This window comes from Rhizophagus irregularis, chromosome 18, assembly GCF_026210795.1.
Source record: "Rhizophagus irregularis chromosome 18, complete sequence".
NCBI lineage: Eukaryota > Fungi > Glomeromycota > Glomeromycetes > Glomerales > Glomeraceae > Rhizophagus > Rhizophagus irregularis.
The window spans coordinates 968,073-994,395 of record NC_089446.1 but is presented as its reverse complement, the minus strand read 5'-3'; the positions used below and the strand labels follow the sequence as shown (position 1 = coordinate 994,395).

The 26,323-nt window shown below is 28.1% G+C and overlaps 9 protein-coding genes across 9 annotated transcripts; 5 read left to right on the top strand and 4 right to left on the bottom strand.

Annotated features, from left to right (window-relative positions):
- Positions 1 to 47: 47 nt before the first annotated feature.
- Positions 48 to 1,925, top strand: OCT59_009843 (uncharacterized protein; the record flags this gene model as incomplete). Its single annotated transcript, XM_066132643.1, has 1 exon — positions 48 to 1,925. The coding sequence occupies one exon, from the start codon at positions 48 to 50 to the stop codon at positions 1,923 to 1,925; it is 1,878 nt and encodes a 625-aa protein (XP_066000266.1).
- A 122-nt stretch (positions 1,926 to 2,047) lies between these two features.
- OCT59_009842 (uncharacterized protein) lies at positions 2,048 to 4,286 on the bottom strand (the record flags this gene model as incomplete). Its single annotated transcript, XM_025327500.1, has 7 exons — positions 2,048 to 2,196; positions 2,262 to 3,230; positions 3,323 to 3,406; positions 3,483 to 3,663; positions 3,725 to 4,024; positions 4,107 to 4,126; positions 4,223 to 4,286. 7 exons carry the CDS (start codon positions 4,284 to 4,286, stop codon positions 2,048 to 2,050), a joined length of 1,767 nt encoding a protein of 588 aa, XP_025170976.1.
- A 1,947-nt stretch (positions 4,287 to 6,233) lies between these two features.
- On the top strand, positions 6,234 to 7,913 carry OCT59_009841 (uncharacterized protein; the record flags this gene model as incomplete). Its single annotated transcript, XM_066132642.1, has 2 exons — positions 6,234 to 7,005; positions 7,081 to 7,913. The coding sequence occupies exons 1-2, from the start codon at positions 6,267 to 6,269 to the stop codon at positions 7,911 to 7,913; spliced, it is 1,572 nt and encodes a 523-aa protein (XP_066000265.1). The 5' UTR covers positions 6,234 to 6,266.
- Positions 7,914 to 8,550: 637 nt separating this feature from the next.
- OCT59_009840 (uncharacterized protein) lies at positions 8,551 to 12,216 on the top strand (the record flags this gene model as incomplete). Its single annotated transcript, XM_066132641.1, has 11 exons — positions 8,551 to 8,593; positions 8,672 to 8,691; positions 8,772 to 9,140; positions 9,207 to 9,315; positions 9,379 to 9,441; positions 9,534 to 10,217; positions 10,301 to 10,320; positions 10,392 to 10,667; positions 10,748 to 10,928; positions 10,993 to 11,055; positions 11,120 to 12,216. The coding sequence occupies 11 exons, from the start codon at positions 8,551 to 8,553 to the stop codon at positions 12,214 to 12,216; spliced, it is 2,925 nt and encodes a 974-aa protein (XP_066000264.1).
- Positions 12,169 to 13,468, bottom strand: OCT59_009839 (uncharacterized protein). Its single transcript, XM_025320599.2, has one exon. It carries the CDS (start codon positions 13,392 to 13,394, stop codon positions 12,291 to 12,293), a length of 1,104 nt encoding a protein of 367 aa, XP_025170974.2. The 5' UTR covers positions 13,395 to 13,468; the 3' UTR covers positions 12,169 to 12,290.
- A 1,683-nt stretch (positions 13,469 to 15,151) lies between these two features.
- OCT59_009838 (uncharacterized protein) lies at positions 15,152 to 16,806 on the top strand. The gene has a single exon (XM_025320598.2). The coding sequence runs from the start codon at positions 15,178 to 15,180 to the stop codon at positions 16,720 to 16,722; it is 1,545 nt and encodes a 514-aa protein (XP_025170973.2). The 5' UTR covers positions 15,152 to 15,177; the 3' UTR covers positions 16,723 to 16,806.
- On the bottom strand, positions 16,735 to 18,938 carry OCT59_009837 (uncharacterized protein). The gene is made up of 6 exons (XM_025320597.2): positions 18,871 to 18,938; positions 18,777 to 18,796; positions 18,414 to 18,707; positions 18,163 to 18,340; positions 18,037 to 18,096; positions 16,735 to 17,966 (listed from the first exon to the last, which is right to left on the bottom strand). Exons 1-6 carry the CDS (start codon positions 18,908 to 18,910, stop codon positions 16,831 to 16,833), a joined length of 1,728 nt encoding a protein of 575 aa, XP_025170972.1. The 5' UTR covers positions 18,911 to 18,938; the 3' UTR covers positions 16,735 to 16,830.
- A 214-nt stretch (positions 18,939 to 19,152) lies between these two features.
- OCT59_009836 (uncharacterized protein) lies at positions 19,153 to 21,413 on the top strand (the record flags this gene model as incomplete). The annotated part of the gene is made up of 7 exons (XM_025330674.2): positions 19,153 to 19,207; positions 19,319 to 19,338; positions 19,430 to 19,789; positions 19,865 to 19,973; positions 20,040 to 20,102; positions 20,217 to 20,903; positions 20,971 to 21,413. The coding sequence occupies 7 exons, from the start codon at positions 19,153 to 19,155 to the stop codon at positions 21,411 to 21,413; spliced, it is 1,737 nt and encodes a 578-aa protein (XP_025170971.1).
- Positions 21,414 to 23,809: 2,396 nt separating this feature from the next.
- On the bottom strand, positions 23,810 to 26,119 carry OCT59_009835 (uncharacterized protein). The gene is made up of 7 exons (XM_025320596.2): positions 26,041 to 26,119; positions 25,916 to 25,935; positions 25,476 to 25,838; positions 25,295 to 25,403; positions 25,139 to 25,198; positions 24,395 to 25,048; positions 23,810 to 24,311 (listed from the first exon to the last, which is right to left on the bottom strand). Exons 1-7 carry the CDS (start codon positions 26,081 to 26,083, stop codon positions 23,926 to 23,928), a joined length of 1,635 nt encoding a protein of 544 aa, XP_025170970.1. The 5' UTR covers positions 26,084 to 26,119; the 3' UTR covers positions 23,810 to 23,925.
- Between the last annotated feature and the right edge of the window lie 204 nt (positions 26,120 to 26,323).

Genomic DNA, 26,323 nt, shown 5'->3' with positions numbered 1-26,323 from the left:
TTTTTAAATTTTTTTTATATAAAAAACATCATATTATTGTTGAAAATATGAATAACAATAATAATGTCGATACAGAATTAAACGACAAAACAGCGTTAGAAGCTGTAATTTATCTTCAACGATATATAGAAAATGAACAAAGGATAAAAGATTCTTATAGTACACTAGATAAAAATTATAATAAACTAAATGAAAATTATAATTCTTTATTAACTGATTACAATAAATTAAAAGAAAGATGTGTAGAATTAGAAAGGATTAATTCCAATTATCAATCTGCACTTGGAAATGTAACGAATTTTAGGTTGAATGACAATGACAAAAATAATTCTGTTCAACTTACGGAAGATATTTTACGTCTACAAGATGATTTAGAAATTTACGTCACAAACCTAAGACCAAATATAGAAATCAATTACAAAAACGTAAAAAATCTTCTTAGTAAATATAAAAGTAAAACTAGATTATCCTCAACGTCCTCTGATATACCTATCATTAAAGCAACTATACAACGACACGTTCTTGAAACAATTTTCGGTTATTTTTCTGTATATGCCAATACCAAAAACTTTAATGAACCTTATTCTCTTGAAGCATTAATCGCAAACAAAGCAGAAGAATTGATTATATTAACACAAGAATTTGGTAAAACTCGTGAAGGTAATGATAGTATTACCCTTGCTGTACCAACAAAGATGCGGCAACAAATTTACTCAGCACTTGGTAATCGTGGATTTTCTAATATTATGATTGAACAAGGAACATATGAACATTTCTTCGTTAGTAAGTTCAAAACTAAACTTAATGAGGAAATGGAACAATATCGCAAGATTTTAAATCCTATAAAGAAAAAAGAAATTGAAGAAAAAGCAGCTAATATAATTTTAGATGTCATTAGAATCTTTTTTTTTAGGATTCAAACTCAGGAACCTATAGGCCAGTTTTATTGGTTTCAGAATAAGGATAAAATAGATCCAGGTTTAATGAATGGAATGTGGGATGATGATAAATTTGATGATTTCGAGGTTGATATTTGTAAATTTCCGCTAGTAGGAATTGAATTGAATGATGACATAAAACGCAAAATTTACACGCATGCAATTATACTACCTCAAAAAGTGCAACGAACCAAATCAGAGTCTAAACATGTTAAACAGGAATCTAAACATAAGGCCGACAATCAATCAAATTCGGAATCTAACTTTAACGTCAACTCGCAATACCAACCACAATCGGATGTAAAAGCGCCATCTAAATCAGAATTTAAAGCAGAGGTAGAAACACAATCCAAACCAGAATTTAAACCGGATGTCGACACACAACCCAGACCAGAACTTGAACATGAAGTCAATATTAACCCGCAACCTCAACCTCAAACTAATCCGCAAACTCAAAATAGCCCACAAACTACTCCGCAAACTCCACAATCTCAAACTAGTCCACAAACTACTCTACAAACTCCACAACCTCAAACTAGTTCACTAACTACTCCGCAAACTCCACAACCTCAAACTAGTTCACTAACTACTCCGCAAACTCCACAATATCAAACTAGTTCACTAACTACTCCGCAAACTCCACAATCTCAAACTAGTCCACAAACTACTCCGCAAACTCAAAATAGCCCACAAACTACTCCGCAAACTCCACAATCTCAAACTAGTCCACAAACTATTCCGCAAACTCCACAACCTCAAACTAGTCCACAAACTACTCCGCAAACCCCACAATCTCAAACTAGTTCACAAACTATTCCGCAAACTCCACAACCTCAAACTAGCCCACAAACCACTCTGCAACCTCCACAGACTTCGCAATCTCAACCTCAGTCTAGTCCGCAAACCACCTCGCAATCACATTCTGGTTCGGAAGTTGATCCGCAAGCTGAAGGAAAAAAAAAAAATAAAATATTTGGTATCTTTTAATTCGTGTCATAAATTTGTCTTTAACATTAATGTTTAAATAATTTATTTAAATAAAAATAAATATAAATACATATATTCGAATGAAACAGAATAAATATTTTGAAAATATGCATGAAATTAAATTATTTATTTTCTTCATTTTCTGCTTCATTTATTTCAAAAGTAGTTAAATAACATTGCCCGTTTGTTGCATTTCTTGCAGTAGCTTTTATTTCCATTTCACCAAACGACAATCCAAATTTAAGAGGTCTGTTAAGACCAAGATGTACATCTAATGATAAAAAAAATTAATGTCAATCAAAATCCAAAATAAAATAAATAATACTTATTAATTACCCGGTAGACTAATTTTAAGTTTCCCCAAATATTCCATTCCAGGATCATTACAAAATTTAGCATCACGTTCTCGCGTGTAATATATGTGAAATGTTGCCATTGTTTGAAAGGGGTTATTAGGGCCAAGTTCTTTATCCGAAAAAATATACTCATCAATTTTTACGGATTCTCCTCTTTTTGCTTTACCTATAGGAAGAAATCTGATTATTTCTCCTTTAGGAGTCTTTCGATCTGTCGGATCATTTTTTTTCCAAGTATCAACAATTTTAATACCGTAAGTAAATTTTAATACGCGAGTTGTTAATTTAAGTCGTACTTCACTTCCCGAATTATTATTAACCCTGTCGTACACTATTAAACCATATAATGTAGCACCACGAACTACTGTTGCAATAGGATGTGTAGGAACAGAAATATTTCTAACTAAATCATTGAATTTTTCCTTAATTCTTTTTTGTAAGTAAACTGATTGACTGAATCCTCCAACTAGGAACATTATTGAACATTTTTTGCTGCAATTTTCAAGTTGTAATTCTATCAACTTCAGAATTCTTTCAACAGTTGGATCGAACATTGATTTAATATCATTAAAATTAAATTGAATCAACCATTCCTTTTCCTCCATCAATTGTTCGGCATCTCCGGTAACATATTGCTGCAGGTCACGTGCAGTGTCCAAAATATCTAACTCGTAATTAAAATTTCTGTCTTCGCCTGTGAAAAGAAATTTAGCTTGCCGACAAAATTTTTGAACCATATATTGCAATTGTTTATAATGATTTTTCCTCAAATTATCAATTGCCGAATGACCCAATATTCTTTTTAGGTGATCGAGATATGCTCGGTCAACAAATGTGCTTCCGCAGTAATCACCTGATCGTTCAGTAACTTCACCAACATCATTACCTACAATCTCACGAGTTGTTAAATCTACTGTGCCACCTCCACAGTCAACAATCATGAAAGTTGCTAAGTGTACCGGTTCATAGTTATAAAATCGATTAATATTACTGCTTACACAGTAAGCGTAAAATACATTTGAACTTTTTAAAAAAACTCACTTTCTTCATTTTCTTCACTTTCTGTATCGGATAAATCGTGTTCTCTTAAGCAATTTTCCATACAATAAACTGCAGCAGCTTCAGCTACAATGTAGGAAATAAAGTTAATGATTAGATACTCTTATATTTGAACAAATTTATTCAAAACTAATCAACATACGTTCAGTAGTGAATTGTAACAAGTCAGAGCCTTTTTCCCTTATTAAATTAGCATTATATGCACATTCTCTCATTACCGCCTTTTCTTTTTCAGAATATTCTGCAGGGACCGTAAGTACGAAAAGAATGTCTTTAAGAAAATCTAAATTACCCCAAGCGATTTCAACTTTTGACCTAATTAACTTTTAAAATAATCTATTAAATTTATATTTATAAAAAATTTGCTAAATACTTTAATTATACCTTTCCTATTTCTGTAAGATAATCTGTAATAGCTCTTTTATATTCAACTGGAAGTTTAGGTTTTAAATCTTCTTCTAAATTACCTAAACATAATTTAAACAATTCAACAGGTTTTGTCTCTCTGCGTTCATCCCTTCGACTTTGTCGTCTAGCTAAAGCTGGAGCTCCCCATTTTAATACTTCATTGAAATTTTGATCGTATTGAAGAACAGTATTTGTTTTAAATTGACCAAGATTTTCAGGCCATTGATCATTTGTAACAATGTTATCTCTAGATGCTACATGGCAATAAGAAAATCCCTATAATAATTTGGTAATTCTTAATATCCTTAAATTATTATAATTTAAAATCAAATTAAAATTAAAAAAAGGGGTATATTACCGAAAAAGTGGTTCCAAAATCTTTAACACAAAAATTTCAAAATAAATTATTTGTATAAGAAAACTATTTCTTAAGGAATTTGTAAACGATCTTGAATATAAAAAATTAATAATCACCTATACCAACCACCACTCGAATATTATTTCCCCACTGCATAGTTGCAGTTACGCTATTTGTCATTTTGAATTATTTAATTTTTTTTACCCGTAAAATTAAAAAAAAGAATTTGATAAATCCATTCAGGTAAATGTATACAGTAAACGTCATCTTATATATTTTATATTTATAAAATGGTTGAATCACGTGTTAAAGAATTGCTATCCGTTAAATCAAAGTTTAACATTTGGAGCACAAAATACGCTATTTTTTGATATTTATCTTTCATGATCAATAAAATCTAAGAAAACAATACTAAGAACTTGGTTTATTGTTATGTTGTTTATAGCGTACAGCATAAGACTTAATTTTAGTATTGAAAGAAGTGTGGAACGTGATAATATTGAATTAATTGTTTCCGCATTGGTAATTACGATTTACGAACAAGATCTGGTCATCACGTGATACGAAACCCAAATTCGGGCTGAAATTAAACCGACATAATTACCTCATTATTATTAGAAATTATTATTACGCGAGCCAGATATAGGCTAATTTATACGATATAAATTTCATTAATATTTATTAAATAGCATTGGATTAGTATATTTGTTTAGCATATAGTCGGAAGATTACTTAAGGGTGGCTTAGTTAGGTGTGCTGAATTAAATTGGCCATTCGACAAGGACGAATATGTACTAAAACTGGATATTATAAAAGAAGAATGAAGAACTGTGGATATCGGCGGTTTAGTTTTGTGTGGCTTTTTTTAGTTATAAGGATAGTACGAATATTACAGAGCGCCAAAGTGAGACAATAATATTGTTGTAACCCTTTCTATTTGTTAATAAAGACACGCTCCGATCATTTTTATTACCGATTGCAATAAATTTATTAATCTTTCTTCCAATTGAATAAATTGGTGATAATGATATCATCATTTTCAAATATGACATAAGATTCCCATTTTTATACAGGATTATTATGTCAATGGTGATAAATTTTTAAAGCATAAATCATTTTGTATCCGTGAAATCATTAGTATGTTACAAAATATTAGTTTTTTAATTATAATTGCAATTTACATGACATAACTTCGCGGCTCACTATGTAAATAAAAATAAAGTACCTTGCTATTTTACAATAGTGGTTAATGACGTGGGTTATCAGAAATTATCCTTAATTGTTTAGGATTTACCCGTAGTGCCAAAATTCACCATTGTTCAAAATTGGGACGCGCTTATTTCAATCAACTTACTGACAGTGACAGGATCGTTTCACCTACAATCGTTTCATTTCACCAACAGTTTCATTTCACCGATAGGGTTATTTGACCGACAAATGCTAAAATGATTCAATTTTATCACTACTCAGTATATTATTTCATAAATAATAATTATTAAATACAAAAATTTGATGTATTCAATAAATAATGTATAATTTCAAATCTTATAAACACTAAATGCTTGATATGTTTCACAAATAACCACTAGAAAAAAATTTAAGAAAGATGGAATAAGGATACGAATAAAAAAAAAAATAATTTTTTATACTTTGATTATTGCACAATAAATAATAACTCATATTGTTGTGTTCATGTTATTTTCACAATAAATAGTATTAAATACTCATAAATGGATTATTAGTGCTTATAAGTTATAAGTTATTTTAGATGAAATAACCCTGTCGGTGAAACGATCTTGTCAGTGAAATGATTTTAGGTGAACTCTCTGTCGGTAATTTGACTGTTGTAAAACAAACTGAACACGTTCAAATCATATTATTTTACTGAAGCTAAGAAAGGCTTTATACGTATATTGGCTGTATCAAATTTTTTTTGTGTTTAAATTCTTATTTTAGATTCTAGTCTCGTGAATCATTAGTTGATCTTTTGTTTTGTAAAGATTGTTTTTCGCGAGCGCTGCTGATCCGCATTACGGGATCATTTTGGAGTACAAATTTCTAATCATGGAATTCATTATGTAGGACAAAAATAAATATTTAAGGGATAAATTTTATTTTTTTTTCTTCGGTTTTTTTCTCCTTAAAAAAGGACGAATTATTATGGCACAAGAATCATATACAGATTATCAATCAAACTATGATAAAATCATAAATGATCCCATATATGAAGAAATAAAACTTAACAAAAAACTTAGTGAGGAATTGAAATTTTCTGAAACGCTTTGTAATCAATTAAAAGATAAATACGAAAGTTTGGGAAAATATTGTGAAAATTTACAAAATAATTTTATTAATATAAATAATATTTTAGGTGAAAAGCAAGAACTGAAAAAAAAAATTGGAGACTTAAATGATCATAATTCTAAGTTAATTAATCTATTAGTTGATACTTTAGAAGAAAAAAATAATGTAATCCAGAAAAAAGATGAAAAAATTCAAGAAAATGATAAAGAAATTCAAGAAAATAATAAAATAATCCAAGAAAAGGACGACTTAACTCAAGGAAAGGATAACTTAATTCAACAGAAGGATAATACGATAAAAGTGAAGGATAACATTATTCAAGAACAGGAGAAAGAAATTCAGAATTTGCAAGAATATCTTAAAGAGCAGAATAAAGAAATTCGGAAGATTCAGGAAGAGAATAGCTTAATTCAAGAAATAGATAGTATAATTCAAGAAAAGGATAACGTGATTCAACAAAAGGATTACACGATTCAACAAAAAGATAACAAAATTCAAGAACTTGTTAAGAAGATTCAAGAAAAGGATAAAACAATTGAGGAAAAAGATAGAAAAATTCAAGAAAAAGATAAAGAGATTCAAGAATCAGAACAAGGTAATTATAAATTGAAAAAAGAAGCTTTTGAATACCAGTATGCTCTTGAGGCTGCAACTAATTTTCGATTATCAGATGATGATAAAAATAATTCAGTTAAACTCAAAGAAGATATAATAAATTTACGACATTCTCTGGAAAATTACATTACAAAATGTAAAGGTAACGTAGAAATTAATATTCCTGAAGTACAAAATTTACTAAAACAATATGGAAGTCAAACAGATATTACAAAAGATCAAAAGAAACCTTTAATCAGAGTAGCAATACAACGTCATGTTATCGAACAAATTATCGAGTATGCTGTGGAATATTTAATGGATTCTACTAGTCCTAGATATAAGAGAGGATTGGAGTCTTTTATGTATAGAAAAGCTAATGAGTTAATAGAGGCAGCAGAAGTTTTCACAAAGGAACGCGATGGGACTGATGATACAACTAAAGTATTTCCTACTAAATTACGTCAACAAATTTTTGCAGCTCTTGGAAACAGAGGGTTTAACAATGTTGTTAATAGAAATAACCAAACCTTTCTTCATTTCTTTATTAAAAAATATCAAAGCATTTTGAACAATGAAATTGGTAAATATCGCAAAATTAAAGATCCTGAGAAAAAACAAGAAACTGAAGATATGGCTGGTGACATTATTCGAAAAGTTGTCACTTTATTTATGTTTCGATTCAAAGTTCAAGAGCCAATCGCTGAATGTATTTGGTTTGATTATAAGGATAAGATAGATCCTAGTCGTATGGAAGGAATATGGGATGATGAAGACATTGATGATATAGTTGTAGATATTTGTCATTTTCCTTTAATTGCAAATAAGTCAACTGGTCAAATTTATACACCCGCTAAAGTCTTCCATATACATAACGAAGAGATTAATCAAAAAAACGGAGTCATCTGAAAAATAATACATATAATTTTATCTATAATTAAATACATTTAAATTATTAAAAAAATGAAAAAAAGATTAATTTCCAATTTACCAGCTATTAGAAAATCAGAAGTGAGGATGGTTAATTCATAATGCTCACTTAAATTCATATAATAGAACAAAATTATGGCGTATATCGTATAATTATGTACATGACGCGACATAATTCAATTAATCTTTAAGATCTTGTACCGAATTTGTATATTATTTTCTATATTGAAATTCTAGAGAAAATTTGTCAGTAATAATAACATAAGTAAACATTATTTTAATAAAATTGTATCGAAATTAGAAAAATTAGAAGTGAATTTGAACAATCATACATATTCTTTCTTGCTCTTTTTCCACAAATTTCACAAAGGCTTAAGAAATGACAATCATTATAATAAAATGAATGCGATATTGTTAACTTCCCAAATTGGCATAATTGTTAACTGATAAGCAGTATAATAAATTAACGGACAAAATCAAGTTTTCGTCTTTTGCACGTTATGGTTTCAAAACATGGAAATTCTCAACCTCACGTGTTTGCATTGAAAAATAGAGTGGATCTGCAGGATTTCATTTTCGCAATCTTGTTTTCTTTGGTTTATTATTAATTTCATTAATGTCTTCGTCAAAAGTTGACACTAGAGTAGTTGTCGCAATTGGTATGTTCAAGTCGTCTTATTGATTATATTCATTTCTATTAATATACTTTATTTTTGTTCGAACAAATTTTTTAATAGATTTCGGTACAACATTTTCCGTAAGTATTCTAATTAAATTCTTAATAACTAATTAAAAGTTCACGTAGTTCAGCTTTTTGTGTACTTAATTAATATCTAGGGATATGCTTATGCTCATAAATCCAATCCAAAAGAAATTACTGTAGAAAATAAATGGGGAGGTTCTTTAGGTTTTAAAACTCCAACAATTATAAAATATGAGGACGAATCATACTCTACTATAAAGTCTTGGGGATTTGATGCCTTACCTGAAAAACCATCGAAAAGAAGGAAGAATGTTGATAAATCTAGGCCTGTAGAATTATTTAAATTATTTTTATTAAATGAAAAACCTACTTTTCCAGATACATTGGATTATAGAAAGGTTATTTCGGATTATTTGAGAAAATTAGGTGAAATGATTAAAGAAAAAGTAGATATTCATTGGCATGATTTGGATTTTTATAATAAAGTATTAATTGTTCTTATGGTATGTAGAATTTATATCATAATTATGGTGTTGATATTTTGACTTGTCTAATTTATTTTGTTTAAGATACCAGCAGGATATGATGATCATGCAATTGCAATAATGCGTGGTTGTGCTTTTAGTGCGGGATTAACGAGAGAAAAGAACAGTAGAAATCTAATATTTATAACGGAACGTAAGTGGCAAGATTTTTGTAGAAGAAAAGTCTGTCATAAATATTAATTTTTATATCAATTAGCTGAAGCCGCTGCCATATCTTGTTTGAATCCTTTGGAAAAGTTACATAATTTGAAACCCGGAGGTTTGTACGCACGTTGTCATCGTTGTAATTTAAATTATGTATATTTATTGTTATTCTAATAAAATATTTCTGATAATATGCTGTTATTACAGATTCATTCATGATTGTAGATTGTGGTGGCGGTACAGTGGATTTATCATGTCATGAATTATTGGCAAATAATAAGATACGTGAAATAACAAGACCTACAGGTGGAAGTTATGGATCAAGCTTTGTAGATAAAGAATTTGTAGGGTTTCTCCGTCGTAAATTAGGAAGTTCTACTATTGAATTATTAGAAAAAGAGCATTACAACGTATTGCAATATATGGTCCAAAAATTTTGTAGACGCGTAAAAATTCCTTTTACGGGGGAGAGATCAAATTTTCAACCTTATGAAATAGACTTGGATGATTATTCTTGGTTAAAAGATATTATCAAAGGGGGAAAAGAAAAACGGCTATTAGAAGAAGCTGATTGGTCAATATATGTTGAATATGATGATGTTAAAGGAATGTTCGATCACTGTATAACAAAAATTATACATTTAATAAGAGAACAATTAGCTCAATTACAAAATAAAAGATGTTCAGCCATTATGTTGGTTGGTGGATTTAGCGAATCTGAATATTTACAAGCTAGAATTAAGAAGGAGTTTAATAAAATTGTACTAAATATTTCTGTGCCAACGCAACCTATGATTGCAGTTGTAAAAGGTGGTGTTCAATTTGGTCTCCGAGCAGAAACGATGGTAAATCGTGGAAAACCGTCCGATATTCGTGTAATAGTTGGTTTAGGTATTGTGTTGCGATTTATTCAGCCGAGAAATTCATTTATTTCATGTCTTTGAAATTTTTTTTTTGTTTTTTTTTCCACTTAGATTTTGGTACCACATACTCGGTAAGTAGTAAATATTAAGATTTTGTGGAATTATGATTTTTTGGCTAAAATTTTTTATTTTTGTTTTACAGGGATTCACTTGTTGTCATATTTCGGACAGCAAAATTTTTATAAACACAAAATGGCCGCCAAGAGAAGTATACCCGAAAATAAATACGATACTTCAATATGATCGCAATTTTGTAAATATCGTTAATATTGAACAATGGGGATATCCCGAACAAGATGAAACGAGACCAGTAGAATTATTTAAATTACATTTGGGCAACTTACAAGAAAACCTTAAACCTAGGCTTCCAGTTGCATATAAGAAGGCGATTACCGATTATCTTTATAAGCTTGGAAAGGTAGAAGAATTATTAATTTTTTGCGATATGTAAGAGATATAAAAATATTCCCAACATATTTTTGACGAATAACTCTTTAGCTAATTAAAGAAGCAGTTAAGAAAAACTGGGTCGGAATTAACTTCACAGAGAATGTTCTTTTGGTTCTTACCGTTCCTGCGGAATACTCAGAAAAAGAAAAGGCTATTATGAGAGAGTGCGCACATAACGCGGGGCTCATTAACGAAGGCGACTCACTACAGCTACAATTTACCACAGAACGTAAGAAAAAAAAAATCAGAAAAAAGATTCCTTATTATTTTAAAATTAATCATTTAATTTACAGCTGAAGCTGCGGCAATTTATTGTATGGATAAACTGCGGGAATATGATCTGTTAACTATAGGAAGTAAGCTTGATTATTAATTTAATACCTTACCGATTATTTAATTGATTTTAAAATGCATTTTTAGCGACTTTTATGATCGTTGACTGTGGCGGTGGCACTGTAGACTTAACTACCCGCAAGTTGATCGATAATAAACGATTGGGTGAAATCACTGAACGTATCGGGGATTTCTGTGGAAGCACATTTATTGATAATGAATTCGGTAATTTTTTACGTGAAAGGCTGGGAACTCGCGCTATAAACCTATTAATAGAAAATCGTTACAGTCAATTTCAACGTTTGGTCCGAAAATTCTGTCGACGCGTAAAATTACCTTTTACGGGGAATAATACTAGATTTTCTTATGAACTTGAAATCGATGAATATGCTCCAGATTTATTGGAATATGTCAGTAATGAAACTAGAAAAATCATGGAAGATAATGATTGGGTTATTGATATTAAATATGATGATATTAAAAAAATGTTTGATCCTATTATTGAAAGAATCATTCGTATGATACATGTGCAACTTTTAAATAGTCGAAATAATGGAGAAACTTGCTCAGCAATTTTTTTAGTTGGGGGGTTTAGTGAAAACATATATTTACAAAAAAGAATTAAACAAGAATTTCAACATATAGTGAAAACTATTTCGGTTCCTACTAATCCTGTATCAGCAGTTGTTTACGGTGCAGCTATGTATGGATTGAGTTTGAAAAACCCCTCCAAAGCAGATGCAACCATGATTCATACACGTGTTTTGAAATTTACTTATGGGATAAGAGTATTAGGTATATGGAAAGAAGGTGAACATCCGCCTCATCGTAAAATATACGGCAATAGAATTTATCTTTTCGACACCTTTGTAAAAAGAGGTACACAAGTAGAAGTTGGCAAAGAATCTTCTCCAAAACGCGGTTATACGCCCCTTAACCCATCTCAAACAGGCTTAAGATTTGAATTATATAAAACTCTCGAATATAGTGCAAAGTATCATGATGAACCCGGGATGGAATTAGTAGGAACACTACGAATTGATCTTCCTGATATTCACTTAGCCCGTAAAAGGCCCGTTGCCTTTGGATTTTATTTTGGTGATATGGAAATTACTGCATTTGCTAAGAATGAGCTTAATGGACAAAATTTTCAAACTAAATTTTATTTACACAAAGATCTTTAACAAAATTCATGTAATTTGTTTTAAAATCAATACAATAAATATCAAACTATAATTAAAAATAAATAAATAAATAATTAGTTTTTTGTATTTTCAGAATTCTGAGGCATGTTTTGTTTAGTTTTATGAAAGATTCTAGCAGGCGTATAAATTTGACGCTTTGACTTATCGTCGAATTTTTGTGCTATTAAAGGAAAGTAACAAATATCTACAACTATATTTTCAATTTCATCATCTTCCCATGTTCCTTCCATATAACTATGATTTATATTATCATTATAATCAAACCAAATATATTCAGCGATTGGCTCTTGAACTTCAAGTCGAAACCAAAATAAAGTGATAACTTTACGAATAATTTCACCAGCCATATCTTCAATTTCTTGTTTTTTTCCAGGATCTTTAAGTTTGCGATATTTATTAATTTCCCTATTTAAAATATCTTGATAACGACTAATAAATTCATGAGGGAATGTTCCTTTCTTATTAGCGATAACTTTATTAAATCCTCTATTTCCAAGAGCTGCAAATACTTCTTGACGTAATTTAATAGGCAGTACCCTAGTTATATCGTCAACCCCATCGCGTTTCTCTGCGATTACTTCTGCTAATTGTATTAAATCATAGATTCTATTATATAAATAAGTTTCGGCTCCACATCCATATTCTTTGTAATTTTGTAAATTGTCAAAATTAAAATATTTTTCTCCATAGTCAAAAATTTCTTCTATAACGTGACGTTGTAATACTGCTTTAATTAAAGGTTTTTGGTCCTTTTGATCTTTTGTAATAACTGAATTGCTTTTATATCTTTTCAAGAGTTTTTGTATTTCATTAATATTAATTTCTACATTTCCTTTACATGTAGTTATGTAATCTTCTAACAAATCTTGCAATTTTAACATATCATTTTTAAGCGCAACTGGATTATTTGTATCACTGTCTGATAATTGTAAATTAGTTGCTGCTCCAAGAGCAGATTGATATTTAGAAGCTTCATCTTTTAATACAGTATTTTTTCGTTCTAATTCCTGAATTATATTAATTTGTTCTTCAAGTTGTTTTTTTAGCTTTTCATGTTCATTCAATAATTTTTCATAAGACTCAAGACCAGAATTTTCTAAATTAGGGTTTGGATTACCATCGGTTATCGTGATATCATTTTGGTGAATAGGTTCCATAATTTGTTTTATTAATTTTAAGAGGGTAAAATCTGAAATAATGAAGGAAAAAAAAATTTAAGCATGCATGATATAAATAAAAAAAAGTTGTACAACTCTACAACTCTAGATATTTTATTAGTAAAAGTAGGTTTCACAAGAAATGACGCAGCAATCACTTCCGGAAAAATTTTTTTTTTATTTCTAAATAATAATAAGATAAAAAAAAAAATTAGATTTAACAAATAAAATTTTCGATCTATATAAATTTTGATTATTTTATATAGTTATATTATTAGCATTTCGATTTTAAACAATTGTTTCGCTTACACATTTAAATGGTACCGGCAGCGTATGTAGTAAGTAAAACTAATAATAACAACCTGAGATCGTGCCAAAATGAAAGTGTTCTGCATAAACACATGATTATTCCTTTTTAGCTAATTCGTGTTTGAGACTTCGAGTAAAAAACTGAAAAATAATATGAATCTTATTACTTCACAAACATCAATGCTTTAAATAACGATCTCATTTTTAGGAAAAAAGTAATATTTTCTGCACTTTGAACTTTTTATATATAGAATCAAAAGTTGATAGTTTGAAAAATTGTAAGTTGTTCATTAGAAGAAATTCACGCCAACGACTACGACGACTATATAATAACCGTAACCGTTACAATAGTTATTATAAACCCTTCATTTTCATTTGATGTTATTAGTAATCTAATGCGACAATCAAATGAAGTTATATTGGCATTACTTAATAATTGGTTTAGTAAATAGTTTATTATATGATTATAAATATTATAATTTAGAATTAAAAAATTTTGTATTCCATAGTTCTCAAACAATCATCTAAGTAAGATGTTTCATTCGTTGAAGTTTCAAAAATTATTTGCGACGAAGAAAAGAATTTATTTGTTTAACTGAAGAGATTTCAAGATATCAAGAAACACTTATAGGAATCATGAAAATACTCAGGTTTGTCAAGTTTGGAATGGAAATGAATAATGATAGATTTATTACTATGAGAAGTGGAAAAAATTTATTACATGTGATGAACAAATTCTAAATGGCAAATTTATTCTTCGTGTTTATATGATAATAAAATAAATTCGATTTCATTATGCTAAAAATAAATAACTGATATTGCAAATGAATCATTACTTAAGAGATCTCAGGCGACTCACTGCAGCAGCTGACTGCTAACATAAAACTTTTTTAAGGATTAATTATATAACAAATCAGTGATAATTGTTTCGTACTCTACCTGTAACCAATTGAATTATAAGAATAAAAGAATCTGTACCTGTACTTACGTAAATATCTCTGATTTTGGAGAGCTTACAAACATAAATGATCGTGCCAAAAATTCACACAATTTTTTAATAACTATAACCATTTCTAATTGATAATTTGTTCCAAATGGCATGAAAAAATGAGTGGTTTTGAATTTGTTCATGTTTAAAAATTTTTCAATAATTCGATTTTATTCTAGATGTTTCTATGCAAGTTAGAGATCAGATCGGCTTATAATGTCAAATAGGGGTTGTTTTGGCGTTTTCTATTCGGATTGACTACTTTTGGAACTGATTCGAACTAGTCGTTCCTATCCGGTCTACGATCGGGAATTACCGATCTAAATGATTTATATCTGGAATGTATGTAACCTCATACAGTCATACTGAAGTGTTACCACAGCATAAAATAAGGAAATAAGTAACGTAACACTTCTAAATTAATTATATAACCGGTTATTGTCTGGTTGAGGCCAAATTAAATCATTCTGTGGTTTTCACATTTCTATGTTATCTTTAGATGCCTGTTTAGTAGTTTTTTTTTATTTATTAAGAAAAAACAAAAGTATTATGGACGAAACCGAAAAATCCGAAACATGTTTTCCTGAATTGAATAATAACATCCAATCATTAAAAGATAAGGAGAACGCAATCCAAGAAAAAGATAAAGAAATTCAAGAAAAGAATAAATTAATCCAAGAAAAAATTCAAGAAAAGGATAAAATAGTTTTGGAAAAGGATGAAATAATTCAAGGAAAGGATAACTTAATTCAAAGAAAGGATAGCTTAATTCAACAAAAGGATGATCTCATTAAGATGAAGGATAAAGAAATTCAGAATATGCAAGAAAAATATAACGAAATCCAAGTAGTTGTTAAGAAACTTAAAGAGCAGAATAAAGAAATTCAGATGATTCAAAAAAAGGATAGCACAATTCAAGAAAATGATAGCGTAATTCAAGTTGAGGACAGCATAATTCAAAGAAAAGATAGCATAATTCAAGAAAAGGATAGAATGATTCAACAAAAGGATAACAAAATTCAAGGACTTATTAAGAAGATTCAAGAAAAGGATAAAACAATTGAGGAGAAAGATAAAACAATTCAAGAAAAAGATAAAGAGATTCGAGATTTAGAACTAGATAATGATAAATTCAAAAAAGAAGCTTCTGAATACCAGTATCATCTTGGAGCTGCAACTAATTTTCGATTATCAGATGATGATAAAAATAATTCAGTTAAACTTAAAGAAGACATAATAAATTTACGACATTCTCTGGAAAATTACATTACCAAATGTAAAGGTGGCGTAGAAGTTAATATTCCCGAAGTACAAAATTTATTAAAAACATATGGTAGCCAAACAGATATTACAAAAGATCAAAAGAAACCTTTAATCAGAGTAGCAATACAACGTCATGTTATCGAACAAATTATCGAGTATGCTATGGAATATTTAAAGGATTCTACTGGTCCTAGACATAAGAGAGGATTGGAGTCTTTTATGTATAGAAAAGCTAATGAGTTAATAGAGGCAGCAGAAGTTTTCACAAAGGAACGCGATGGGGTTGATGATACAACTAAAGTATTTCCTACTAAATTACGTCAACAAATTTTTGCAGCTCTTGGAAACAGAGGGTTTAACAATGTTGTTATTAATAAAAATAACCAAAACTTTCTTCATTTCTTTATTAAACATTATCAAAGCATTTTGAACAAAGAAATTGATAAATATCGCAATATTAAAGATCCGGAGAAAAAACAAGAAACTGAAGATATGGCTGGTGACATTATTCGAAAAGTTGTCACTTTATTTATGTTTCGATTCAAAGTTCAAGAGCCAATCGCTGAATGTATTTGGTTTGATTATAAGGATAAGATAGATCCTAGTCGTATGGAAGGAATATGGGATGATGAAGACATTGATGATATAGTTGTAGATATTTGTCATTTTCCTTTAATTGCAAATAAGTCAACTGGTCAAATTTATACACCCGCTAAAGTCTTCCATATACATAACGAAGAGATTAATCAAAAAAACGGAGTCATCTGAAAAATAATAGAAGGAATTTTTATCTGTATAATTAAATACATTAATTATTAAAAAAAAAAATAAATGAATATATATATATATATTAAAAAAAGTGTATTCTTAAATTTCTTAAAATTCTTCTATTTCGAACTTTGTTTGGAAATTTTGTCCATTGACTTCATTCCTTGCAAATGCCGTAATTTCCATGTCACCAAAATAAAACCCAAAGGTAACACGCCTATCACAGGCTAAGTGAATATCAGGAAGATCAATTCGAAGTGTTCCTACTAATTCCATTTTATTCTCTTTATCCTCCTCAATTTCATCCTCATTATCTACATCCTCATCCTCCTCAAAATATTTTACTTCATACTTAGAAGTTTTATATAATTCAAATTTTAAACCTGTTTGAGATGGGTTAAGTGGAGTATAACCGGATTTTGGGGGAGATTCTTTGCCAACTTCTACTTCTGTACCTCTTTTCACAAAGGGATCAAAAAGATAAATTTTATTATTATATATTTTACGATGAGGCGGATGTATGTCTTTTTTCCATTCACCCAAAACTTTTATCCCATAAGTAAATGTCAAAACACGCGAATGAATTGCGAATACAAAATTATTCATTTCATCCGTTTTAGAGGAATTTATTAGGCTTAATCCGTATATAGCTGCACCACGAACAATTGCTGCTTCGGGCTGACCAGGGACTGAAATAATTTTCACTTTATGTCGAAACTCGGCTCTAATTTTTTTTTGTAGATATTTGCTTTCACTGAATCCTCCAACTAAAAACATTGCTTCACAAGTTTTTCGATTATTTGAAAGTTGTACATATATTAAACGAATAATTCTATCGATAATAGGATCAAACATTTTTTTTATATCATTATATTTGATACATATCAACCATTCATTTTTTTTCATGATTTCTTTCGTTTCTTCACTTAAATATTGCGATAAAGAATTTTCTTCGATATCTAGTTCATAAAGAAAGCCCTTCTCTCCCGTAAAAAGGTTTTTTGCGTATTCACAAAATTCCTGAATCATATATTGGTATTGACCATAATGATTTTCTATTAGTTTATCAATAGCACGAGTTCCAAGTTTTTCCCGTAAAAAATTAATAAATTCTCTATCGATAAATGTGCTTCCACAGAAATCTCCAATACGTTCGGTAATTTCACTCAATTGTTTATTTTCAATTAACATGCGAGTAGTTAAATCTACAGTACCTCCGCCACAATCAACAATCATAAAAGTAGCTAAATATTTTAATTGAAAAGTCAATTGTTAAGATATTGAATGAATGATTAATTAAATATATGAACTTACTCCCTATAGAAAGACCATGTTCCTGAAGTTTATTCATACAATAAAGTGCCGCAGCTTCAGCTGTAAATAAAATAAGATTTACATCAACTAAATGGTTTTTTTTTTCTAAATTTAGTTTTCACTTACGTTCTGTAGTAAATTCTAGATTTTTTGAAGATTTACTTTTAATGAGTTTTGCCTTATGTGCGCATTTTCTCATTATAGTCTTATCTTTTTCTGAAAATTCTGCGGGGACAGTAAGAACAAAAAGTACATTTTCTGTAAAGTCAATTCCGTCCCACTTCATAATTGTTTCTTTGGCTAACTAAATAATTAATATATTAAATAATTTCTTATAAAAGTTTATTAATTCTGTAACCAAAATATTCAATTTTTACCTTTCCGATTTCACAAAGATAATCGGTGATAGCCTTCATATATTTAAGATTATCTGGAAGTATAGGTTTAAGATTTTCTTGTAAATTACCCAAATGTAATTTGAATAATTCAACTGGTCTCACTTTATTTTTATTTTTTCGTTTGGATAATGCTGGATACCCCCACTCTACAACATTTTTGAACTCAGAGTCATATTGAAGTACTGTATTCGTCTTTAAAATCCCGGATTTTCCTGGCCATTCGTCATTTGTACAAATATTTTCAGCACCTGATTCATGACAGTAAGCGAATCCCTAAAAGTTTTTTTCATTTAAAGACAAATTAATAGACCAAGAGTTTTTGATAGTTGATTTGATCCTTACCGAGTAAGTGGTACCAAAATCTTAATAAAAAAATAAAAAAGTAGATATGTTAAATTTGGATAGAATTTTGATTATTGGATTATATTAATACTACCTAATCCAACTACTACACGAATATCATTTCTCCAAGACATTTTCGTGCGAAAAGAACTAATAATGTCCAAGATAATTTATCTAAAACCTTCGCCGGTTTTATATCATTTTTATCGTTTCACAACATGAATAAATTCAATTTGTATTGTTCATTGGTTTCAAGTTTATTTATAATCAAAGATTATCAAGGAACAAGGTTGTGTAAATATTTATGCGTGTCATACCTTATCAATAGTTTTATCTTAAATGCACATTTTAATTTTATTTCGAAAGCTCAAAAAAGATGTCTTTGTCCACTTCATTTTTGAGAGAAGATATCAGAGTTGTTGTTTCAATTGGTATGTTAATTATTTTCGAGTCAGAAATTGGTATAAGAATAATAAAGTAAATTTGAATATCGATATTTACTTCTTAATGCTTCAAAATTGTTTTCTCCGATTTTTTTATAGACTTTGGTACAACATATTCCGTAAGCTTCTAATTAAAAAGATTGAAACTCTATTGATAATTTAATTTGTAATTTCTTAACCTTTTTTTGTTCATAAATAATATTCATTTAGGGATACGGTTATGCTCACAGAATCAATCCTAATGATATTTCTGTAGAAAACAAATGGATAGGTCATGTAGGTTACAAAACTCCAACAATTATAAAATATGAAGACGATGATAACACTATTGTTCAGTGTTGGGGGTCGTTTGCCTTACCTAGGATGAGGAATACCGATCAAAGAAAACCCATGCAATTATTTAAATTATATTTATTGGAAGAACCTTCAATGGAATTACCTAATTTACCAAATAATAATTATAAAGGAATTATTATAGATTATCTGAAAGAATTAGGCGAAAAGATTAAAGACGACATAAATGGTACTTGGGAAGTAGATTTTAATAGTCAAGTGTTAATCGTACTTACGGTATGTAAGCACTATTAAATTTTAGTATTTACAGTATAATTATGTTTATCTGATTCTCTTATTACTTTATTTTAGATACCGACGGAATTTGATGATGAAAAAATTGAAATAATGCGTTATTGCGCCCATAAGGCAAAATTAATTCAATTCGAAGACAGTAAAAATCTGATATTCATTACAGAACGTAAGTATTAGTTTTTTCCAAAGTTTCCTTTAAGATGTATATTCTCATAAAAAAAAAATATTATAGCTGAGGCTGCAGCAATACATTGTCTAAATTTTGTGGATGAGGTACGAAATTTAAATCGTGAAGGTTCGTAACCTTTTGTACTTTAAGCATATATTTTTTATCTGTTATTAACTTTAATTAATTTATTTTTTTTTCTTATTATTTGAATTATATTTCTAATAAATCGGGATATTACAGAATCATTTATGGTTGTGGATTGTGGTGGTGGTACAGTAGATTTAACATGTCATGAAATATTAGCAAATGATAGGATAGGTGAAATAACGGAATCTAAAGGTGGAAATTATGGGTCAAGTTTTGTGGATAAAAAATTTATAGAATTTCTTAGTCGTAAGTTAGGAAAACCTACTATTGAATTGTTAGATAAAGAGTATCACAATTCTTTACAATATATGGTACAAGAATTTTGTGAACATGTGAAACTTCCTTTTACAGGGCAAAAAACGAATTTTCGTAATTATGAGATAGATTTAGAAGATTATCGTTTAAAGCACCCCTTAACTTTAAAAGATATTATCAAGGAAGGAAACGAGAAAAAATTATTAGAAAAAGCTGATTGGATAATAACACTTGTATTTGAAGATGTTAAAGGAATGTTTGACCCTTTTATAACCAAAATAATAAGCTTGATAGGAGATCAATTAAATCAATTACGAAACAAAAATAAAGAATGTTCAGCCATGATGTTGGTTGGTGGATTTAGTGAATCTAAATATTTACAGGACAGGATTAAAAACGAATTTAACAGCATTGTGCCGAAGATCTCCGTTCCCTCGTTACCTGTAATTGCTGTCATAAAGGGTGGTGTTAAATTTGGACTTGATGTGGAATCAGTGGTAAAACGTGTCTTAAAGCGAACATACGGTATACTAATTACCTATTTCTATTTAATTTATTTAAATATGTTTTAACATTTTTTCTTTATTTACAGGAACGAATGTTGTAAGAAAATCTAAACTAGGCGATCCACCATCAGAAATGCTTCCAAATGGATATACTGTTGTTTTTGAGGCAATTGCAAGTCGTGGTAAAGAAATCTTGGCAAATGACAAAGTAATTAAGGAATTTAGACTATCTTCATCAACGCAACGTAGTGTCAATTTTAATATATACGTGACAAAAGATCCTGAAGCAAAATTTTGTAATGATCCTGGAGTTAGTTTACTACGTCGTTTAGAAATTGAATTGCCTGATGACGACGACGACGACGACGACGACGACGATGATGATTATGATGATGATGATTATGATGATGTAATCATTTCACTTACTTTGACCTTTGGTACCGTAGAAATTTTAGCTACTGCTAAAAACAAAAAAACTGGTGAAAACTATCGAATTAATCAAAAACCTGGGGTTAGAATTAGAATATGAGCAATTTTCAATTTTTTTTCTTTTTTCATACATGTATTACCGGTAATCAGCTGAATAAATTTATAAGTTAAAAAAAAAGAATAATGTCATGAAATCAATCTGACTATGTGATCCATATTGTTTTTTTGCGCAGAAATTTGGACCGTATTTTTCAAATAACTTATAACAACTTTAAATAATTTTTCAATTGCTATTAATTGGTTTTAGTTCTAATACTGTATATTCTCAATACTTTGAGGTTCTTCATACTTTCTTCATTTATTAATGAATCATTGGTATTTGATGAATTAATATTATCTGAGTTAAGTTGCTTGTAGTTCAGAAAACGAACTGTAAATTAATCTTAGAATGATGACCTTTGATGATGATTTGAATGGGGATAAATCAAGCAATACTGATAAATTTTTAAAATTTTACTTAAATTTCAAAGCATAAGATTACGAAATATTATATTTGTGGTATAAGTATTTTACTAAAAATTTATACTATGCTAATTTACATCTAAATAATCTCCTAATAATAAATATTACACAAATAGTACTAATATTCTCCAACTTGTGTTTTAAAGAAAATTAACTTGCTTATAATTGAAATTATTTCATAAAGATTAATTTTTAAAAAACGGATAAATGACTATATCTGAAAATTTATCAAAAAATTCTAACTATAATGTTTAACTGATAATTTAATAAAAGTAAAAATTAGTATGTAATATATATAGGTAGTGAAGTATTTATTAAAATGCAATTTCAGATTATTTTTTCTAAAAAATGGTTTATTTAAAAATACTAAATGGGTTTACCAGTAAAATAAGTAAAATAAGAAAAACCTGTATAGTTTTCATATTATATTTTTTTTTTTAGATTAAAAAATCTTTTATATATTCAATATGAAGAAACAGATAGTTTTATAAAAGAACAGCAAATCAGTCTTTAATTTGATACTAAAATATATTATTTAATAATACTTTATCTAAGCTGGCTTAGACTAATTTATAAAGTAAAGTAAAATGGAAATTCTAAAACAAAAATTTTATAATATTTATAATAATCTTATATATATCATATAAATAAATATTTTTAAAAATATTTTAAAAAGCTTTTTTAAATATCAAAAAACTTTTAAAAACAATAATATTTTTTTAGTTTTGCAAATAGTATTTAAATATATTTTATATAAGAATTTGAATTTCAAATATTTTCTGTATATTATATTTTCTTATCATATTACTTTTTTTAAAAGATTCATAAATTTTTTAACTTTTATAGTAAATGTAAATAATAAATAATATACTAAATATTTGATTTACTAATCAAATTTATTTTACATTAGTAAATTTTTTTAAGTATATCACTTATATTTTTATAGTTTAAAATTATTAATCATAATTTAATTATAATTAAGCAAAATAAAAAAATGTATTCTAAATTTTTTTTTTTTATTGCAATTATTGCAACACATTTATAAATTTATTAAAATAACTATATAATACAAAATATATGAAATATAGAACTATTTATTTAATATTATATAATATTATTTTTTTAAATTTAAGATTATTATTAAAATTTTTAATTTTTTTATTAAATATTTTTGAATTAAAAATAATACCAAAAAAAATAATTTATATAATTTTTAATAAAAATAATTTTAAAAAATAAAATAGTTTTTTTTTAAATAATAATAATAATAATAACTATTTTAATTAGCCAAGTAAATTGTAAATTAAAATCTAATTAAACAAATTGGTAAATGGTAAGTTTATTTTATAATAAAATGAATTTTTTAAACTTTAGTTTATAAGTTTATAAACAATTGCTACTTTATTATTCATTTAATACAATCAATTTATAAGTATATTGGAATTATTTGCTTAATTTTTTTTTTACTTTTATAATTTTTTTTTATTAAATCCTTTAAACAATACAAGTTTTTCTATATAGTTAAAAGTTATGCATTTTTTATAAATTTTTTAAATATAATAAAATTGGGATATTTTCTTTAGGAATTAGTTCATAGCATCATTATTCCTAAAGGTTTGTTTGCAGCAATATCTCTTTTAAAAATCAATATATTATCAATAAATATACATCTACAGAAATCATCAATTGCAATGGTTTTGTGAATGACCTTTCCAAATAACCTTGAATGACTCTGTAATTTCCGAATGTATGTCAATTAAGTTTTTTTTGTATGCATTAGTTTGTTAGAAGCAGAATTGTGATCTGAACACCTAGTTAAGATCCTTACATATTTCATGTTCTCTAATAAACGTGAACTTTCTCAAATATCTGCAGAGACAGTAAGAACATAGAAATATTATCTGAAAAGTCAACACAATTTAAAATATCTCAAATTCTTTGCATATGTATAGTTACAATTATTCAATACTAAATGAGAGATTTAAAAAAAAATATACTTTATTGATTTTAAAATTTAAATATTATTACATTTGATTAACATGAAAAGAAAATTGACAATAAATAACATTAAAAGATTAAATGAAAAAAATTCAATCATATTTAACTTTAACTTGATATTTTTCACCAGTTTTTTGATTTTCAGCGGTAGCCAAAATTTCCACCGCACCAAAAGTTAAAGTGAATAAAATTGTTACATCTTCATAATTATCATTTTCTGGTAATTCAATTTCCCAAGGACGTAATAAACTAACTCCAGGATCGTTACAGAATTTTGCATTTAACGCTTTTGTAACATATAAATCAAAACTAATACTACGTTGCATCATTGAATGTGGTTTAAATTCTCTAACTACTTTCTCGTTTACTAATATTGGTTTACCACGTTCTGCAAGTGGATCAAATATGATTGTATATCCATTTGGAAGTATTTGTGATGGCGGATCACCTGGTAAAGATTTTCGTATAGCGTCTGTTCCTATAAAATGAAACAAAGTTAAATTTAACTTTATTTAATTACACAATCGCGCACTTAGAATGAAATTAAAAGAACTAAAATACCATATGTTCGTCTCAAGACGGTATGTACCCTCATGTCCGTTCGAAGACCATATTGAACACCACCCTTTACAGCTGCAATCATAGGTTGCAATGGTACAGAAATATCCGACACAGTCTTATTAAATTCTTTTATAATTCTATCTTGTAAATATTTAGATTCGCTAAATCCACCAACCAACATAATAACTGAACTTTTTTTGTTTGGTTGTTGGGCCAATTGTCCCTTTATCAAGTCTATAATTTTGTTTATCAAAGGATCAAACATTCCCCTAACATCACTAAATTCAACCCATACTGAATCGGATTCTTTTAAAAATCCTTGTTTTCTCGCTTCTTCAATAATTGATGGATAATTTTCTAAAACTATTTCATACCGTTGAAATTCTGATTTTTGTCCAGTAAAAGGGATTTTTACTTCTTTACAGAACTCTTGCACTATATATTGTAATATATTATAATGATTCTTTTCTAACGATTCAATAGTAGAACTTCCTAATTTTCGACCAAGAAATTCTACGAATTTTTTATCAATAAGACTTGATCCACAATTTCCACTAGTAGATTCCGTTAATTCGCTTATCTTATTATCTTCTAATAACTTGTGACTTGTCAAATTCACAGCGCCACCACCGCAATCCACGACTATAAATGAATCTAAATATCCAGAATCGATTCATTAAGATTAACATTATTTTACGCATAAAAATTTTTATTTTTTATATATATAAAAAAAAAATTACGAACCTTCAGGTTTCAATTTATTTTTTTCCGAAGAATTTAAACAGTGTATCGCAGCTGCAGCAGCTAATTTGATTACAAAAATAAATAAATAATTAATTAATTAATGATTAATGATTGCAATTTTTTTTTTAAATTTTTTAAATACTTAGTGTTACTTACGTTCCGTAATAAATAACAGATATCTACTGTCTCTCTCTTTAATTAAATTTGCATTAAAAGCGCAATCCCGCATTATTGCAATTGCGTTATCGTCAAATTCTACCGGTACCTTAAATATAAAATAAAAAATAAATCAGAAATATATAATCAAACAAAATTTAAACATAAACTTTGTACATACCGTAAGCACAATTAACACTTGACTATAAAAATTTAAACTTGACCAAATATTATTTACTTTTCCTTTGATCATTTCACCTAACTTTCTCAGATAATCTGAAATAACTCTTTTATAGTCTAAATTATCTGGCAAGAAAGATTTTTCTTTGAATAGAAATAGTTTAAATAATTCTATGGGTTTAGTTTGATTATCATTCCCCCTCCTCCTTGGTCTTTCAGGTAAGGCGGAAAATCCCCAAGATATTATGGATGAATATGATTCATCATATTTTATAATTGTTGGAGTTTTATAACCTATAAAACCATCCCATCTATTTTCTACAGTGATTTCGCCTGGATTAGATTTGTTGGCATAAGCATACCCCTAAATATTATGAACACTGTTATACAAATTTGAGAATAAACTATGAATTATCAAGAAATAATTAAATAAATACTTACGGAAGAAACTGTGCCAAAGTCTATCATAAATTAGATAACGTGATTAAAGCATCAGAAATTTATTAACGGTTTATATTTTTTAATATCGTTAAATCAATTGTCCCAAAACAATAATTAAATATTACCAATTGCGACGACAACTTCAATATCTTGTTTTGACGAGGCCATTTTTTTTTTAAAGAAAAGGGAAAGATGTTTTTTTTACAAAAATAGTTCAGATTAACTTTGCCCCTTATAACGTAACACACAAAATAAATCCTGTTTTATGATCAAAATATGCAGATGCTTAGTTCGAACCAATGATTTCTTCGAGTGATGTTTAACAACACATGTTTGATTTTTGAACAACGTGATAACATGATTGATTGTATGCAATAAAGTTTAAATATAAATATGCTTAAATGCTAG

Bases quoted from the DNA above. Each gene is read 5' to 3' on its own strand.
- OCT59_009838 (XM_025320598.2), top strand. From the start codon at position 15,178: ATGTTATCTTTAGATGCCTGTTTAGTAGTTTTTTTTTATTTATTAAGA.
- OCT59_009837 (XM_025320597.2), bottom strand. From the start codon at position 18,910: ATGTCTTGGAGAAATGATATTCGTGTAGTAGTTGGATTAG. The intron at 18,797-18,870 runs GTAGTATTAATA...TTTTTTATTAAG, and splicing joins TCGTGTAGTAGTTGGATTAG to ATTTTGGTACCACTTACTCG. The intron at 17,967-18,036 runs GTAAGTTCATAT...TAAAATATTTAG, and splicing joins ACATGGTCTTTCTATAGGGA to CTACTTTTATGATTGTTGAT.
- OCT59_009835 (XM_025320596.2), bottom strand. From the start codon at position 26,083: ATGGCCTCGTCAAAACAAGATATTGAAGTTGTCGTCGCAATTG. The intron at 25,404-25,475 runs GTATGTACAAAG...TTTATATTTAAG, and splicing joins AAGTGTTAATTGTGCTTACG to GTACCGGTAGAATTTGACGA. The intron at 25,199-25,294 runs GTAAGTAACACT...TAATCAAATTAG, and splicing joins TCTGTTATTTATTACGGAAC to CTGCTGCAGCTGCGATACAC.
- OCT59_009839 (XM_025320599.2), bottom strand. From the start codon at position 13,394: ATGGAACCTATTCACCAAAATGATATCACGATAACCGATGGTAATCCA.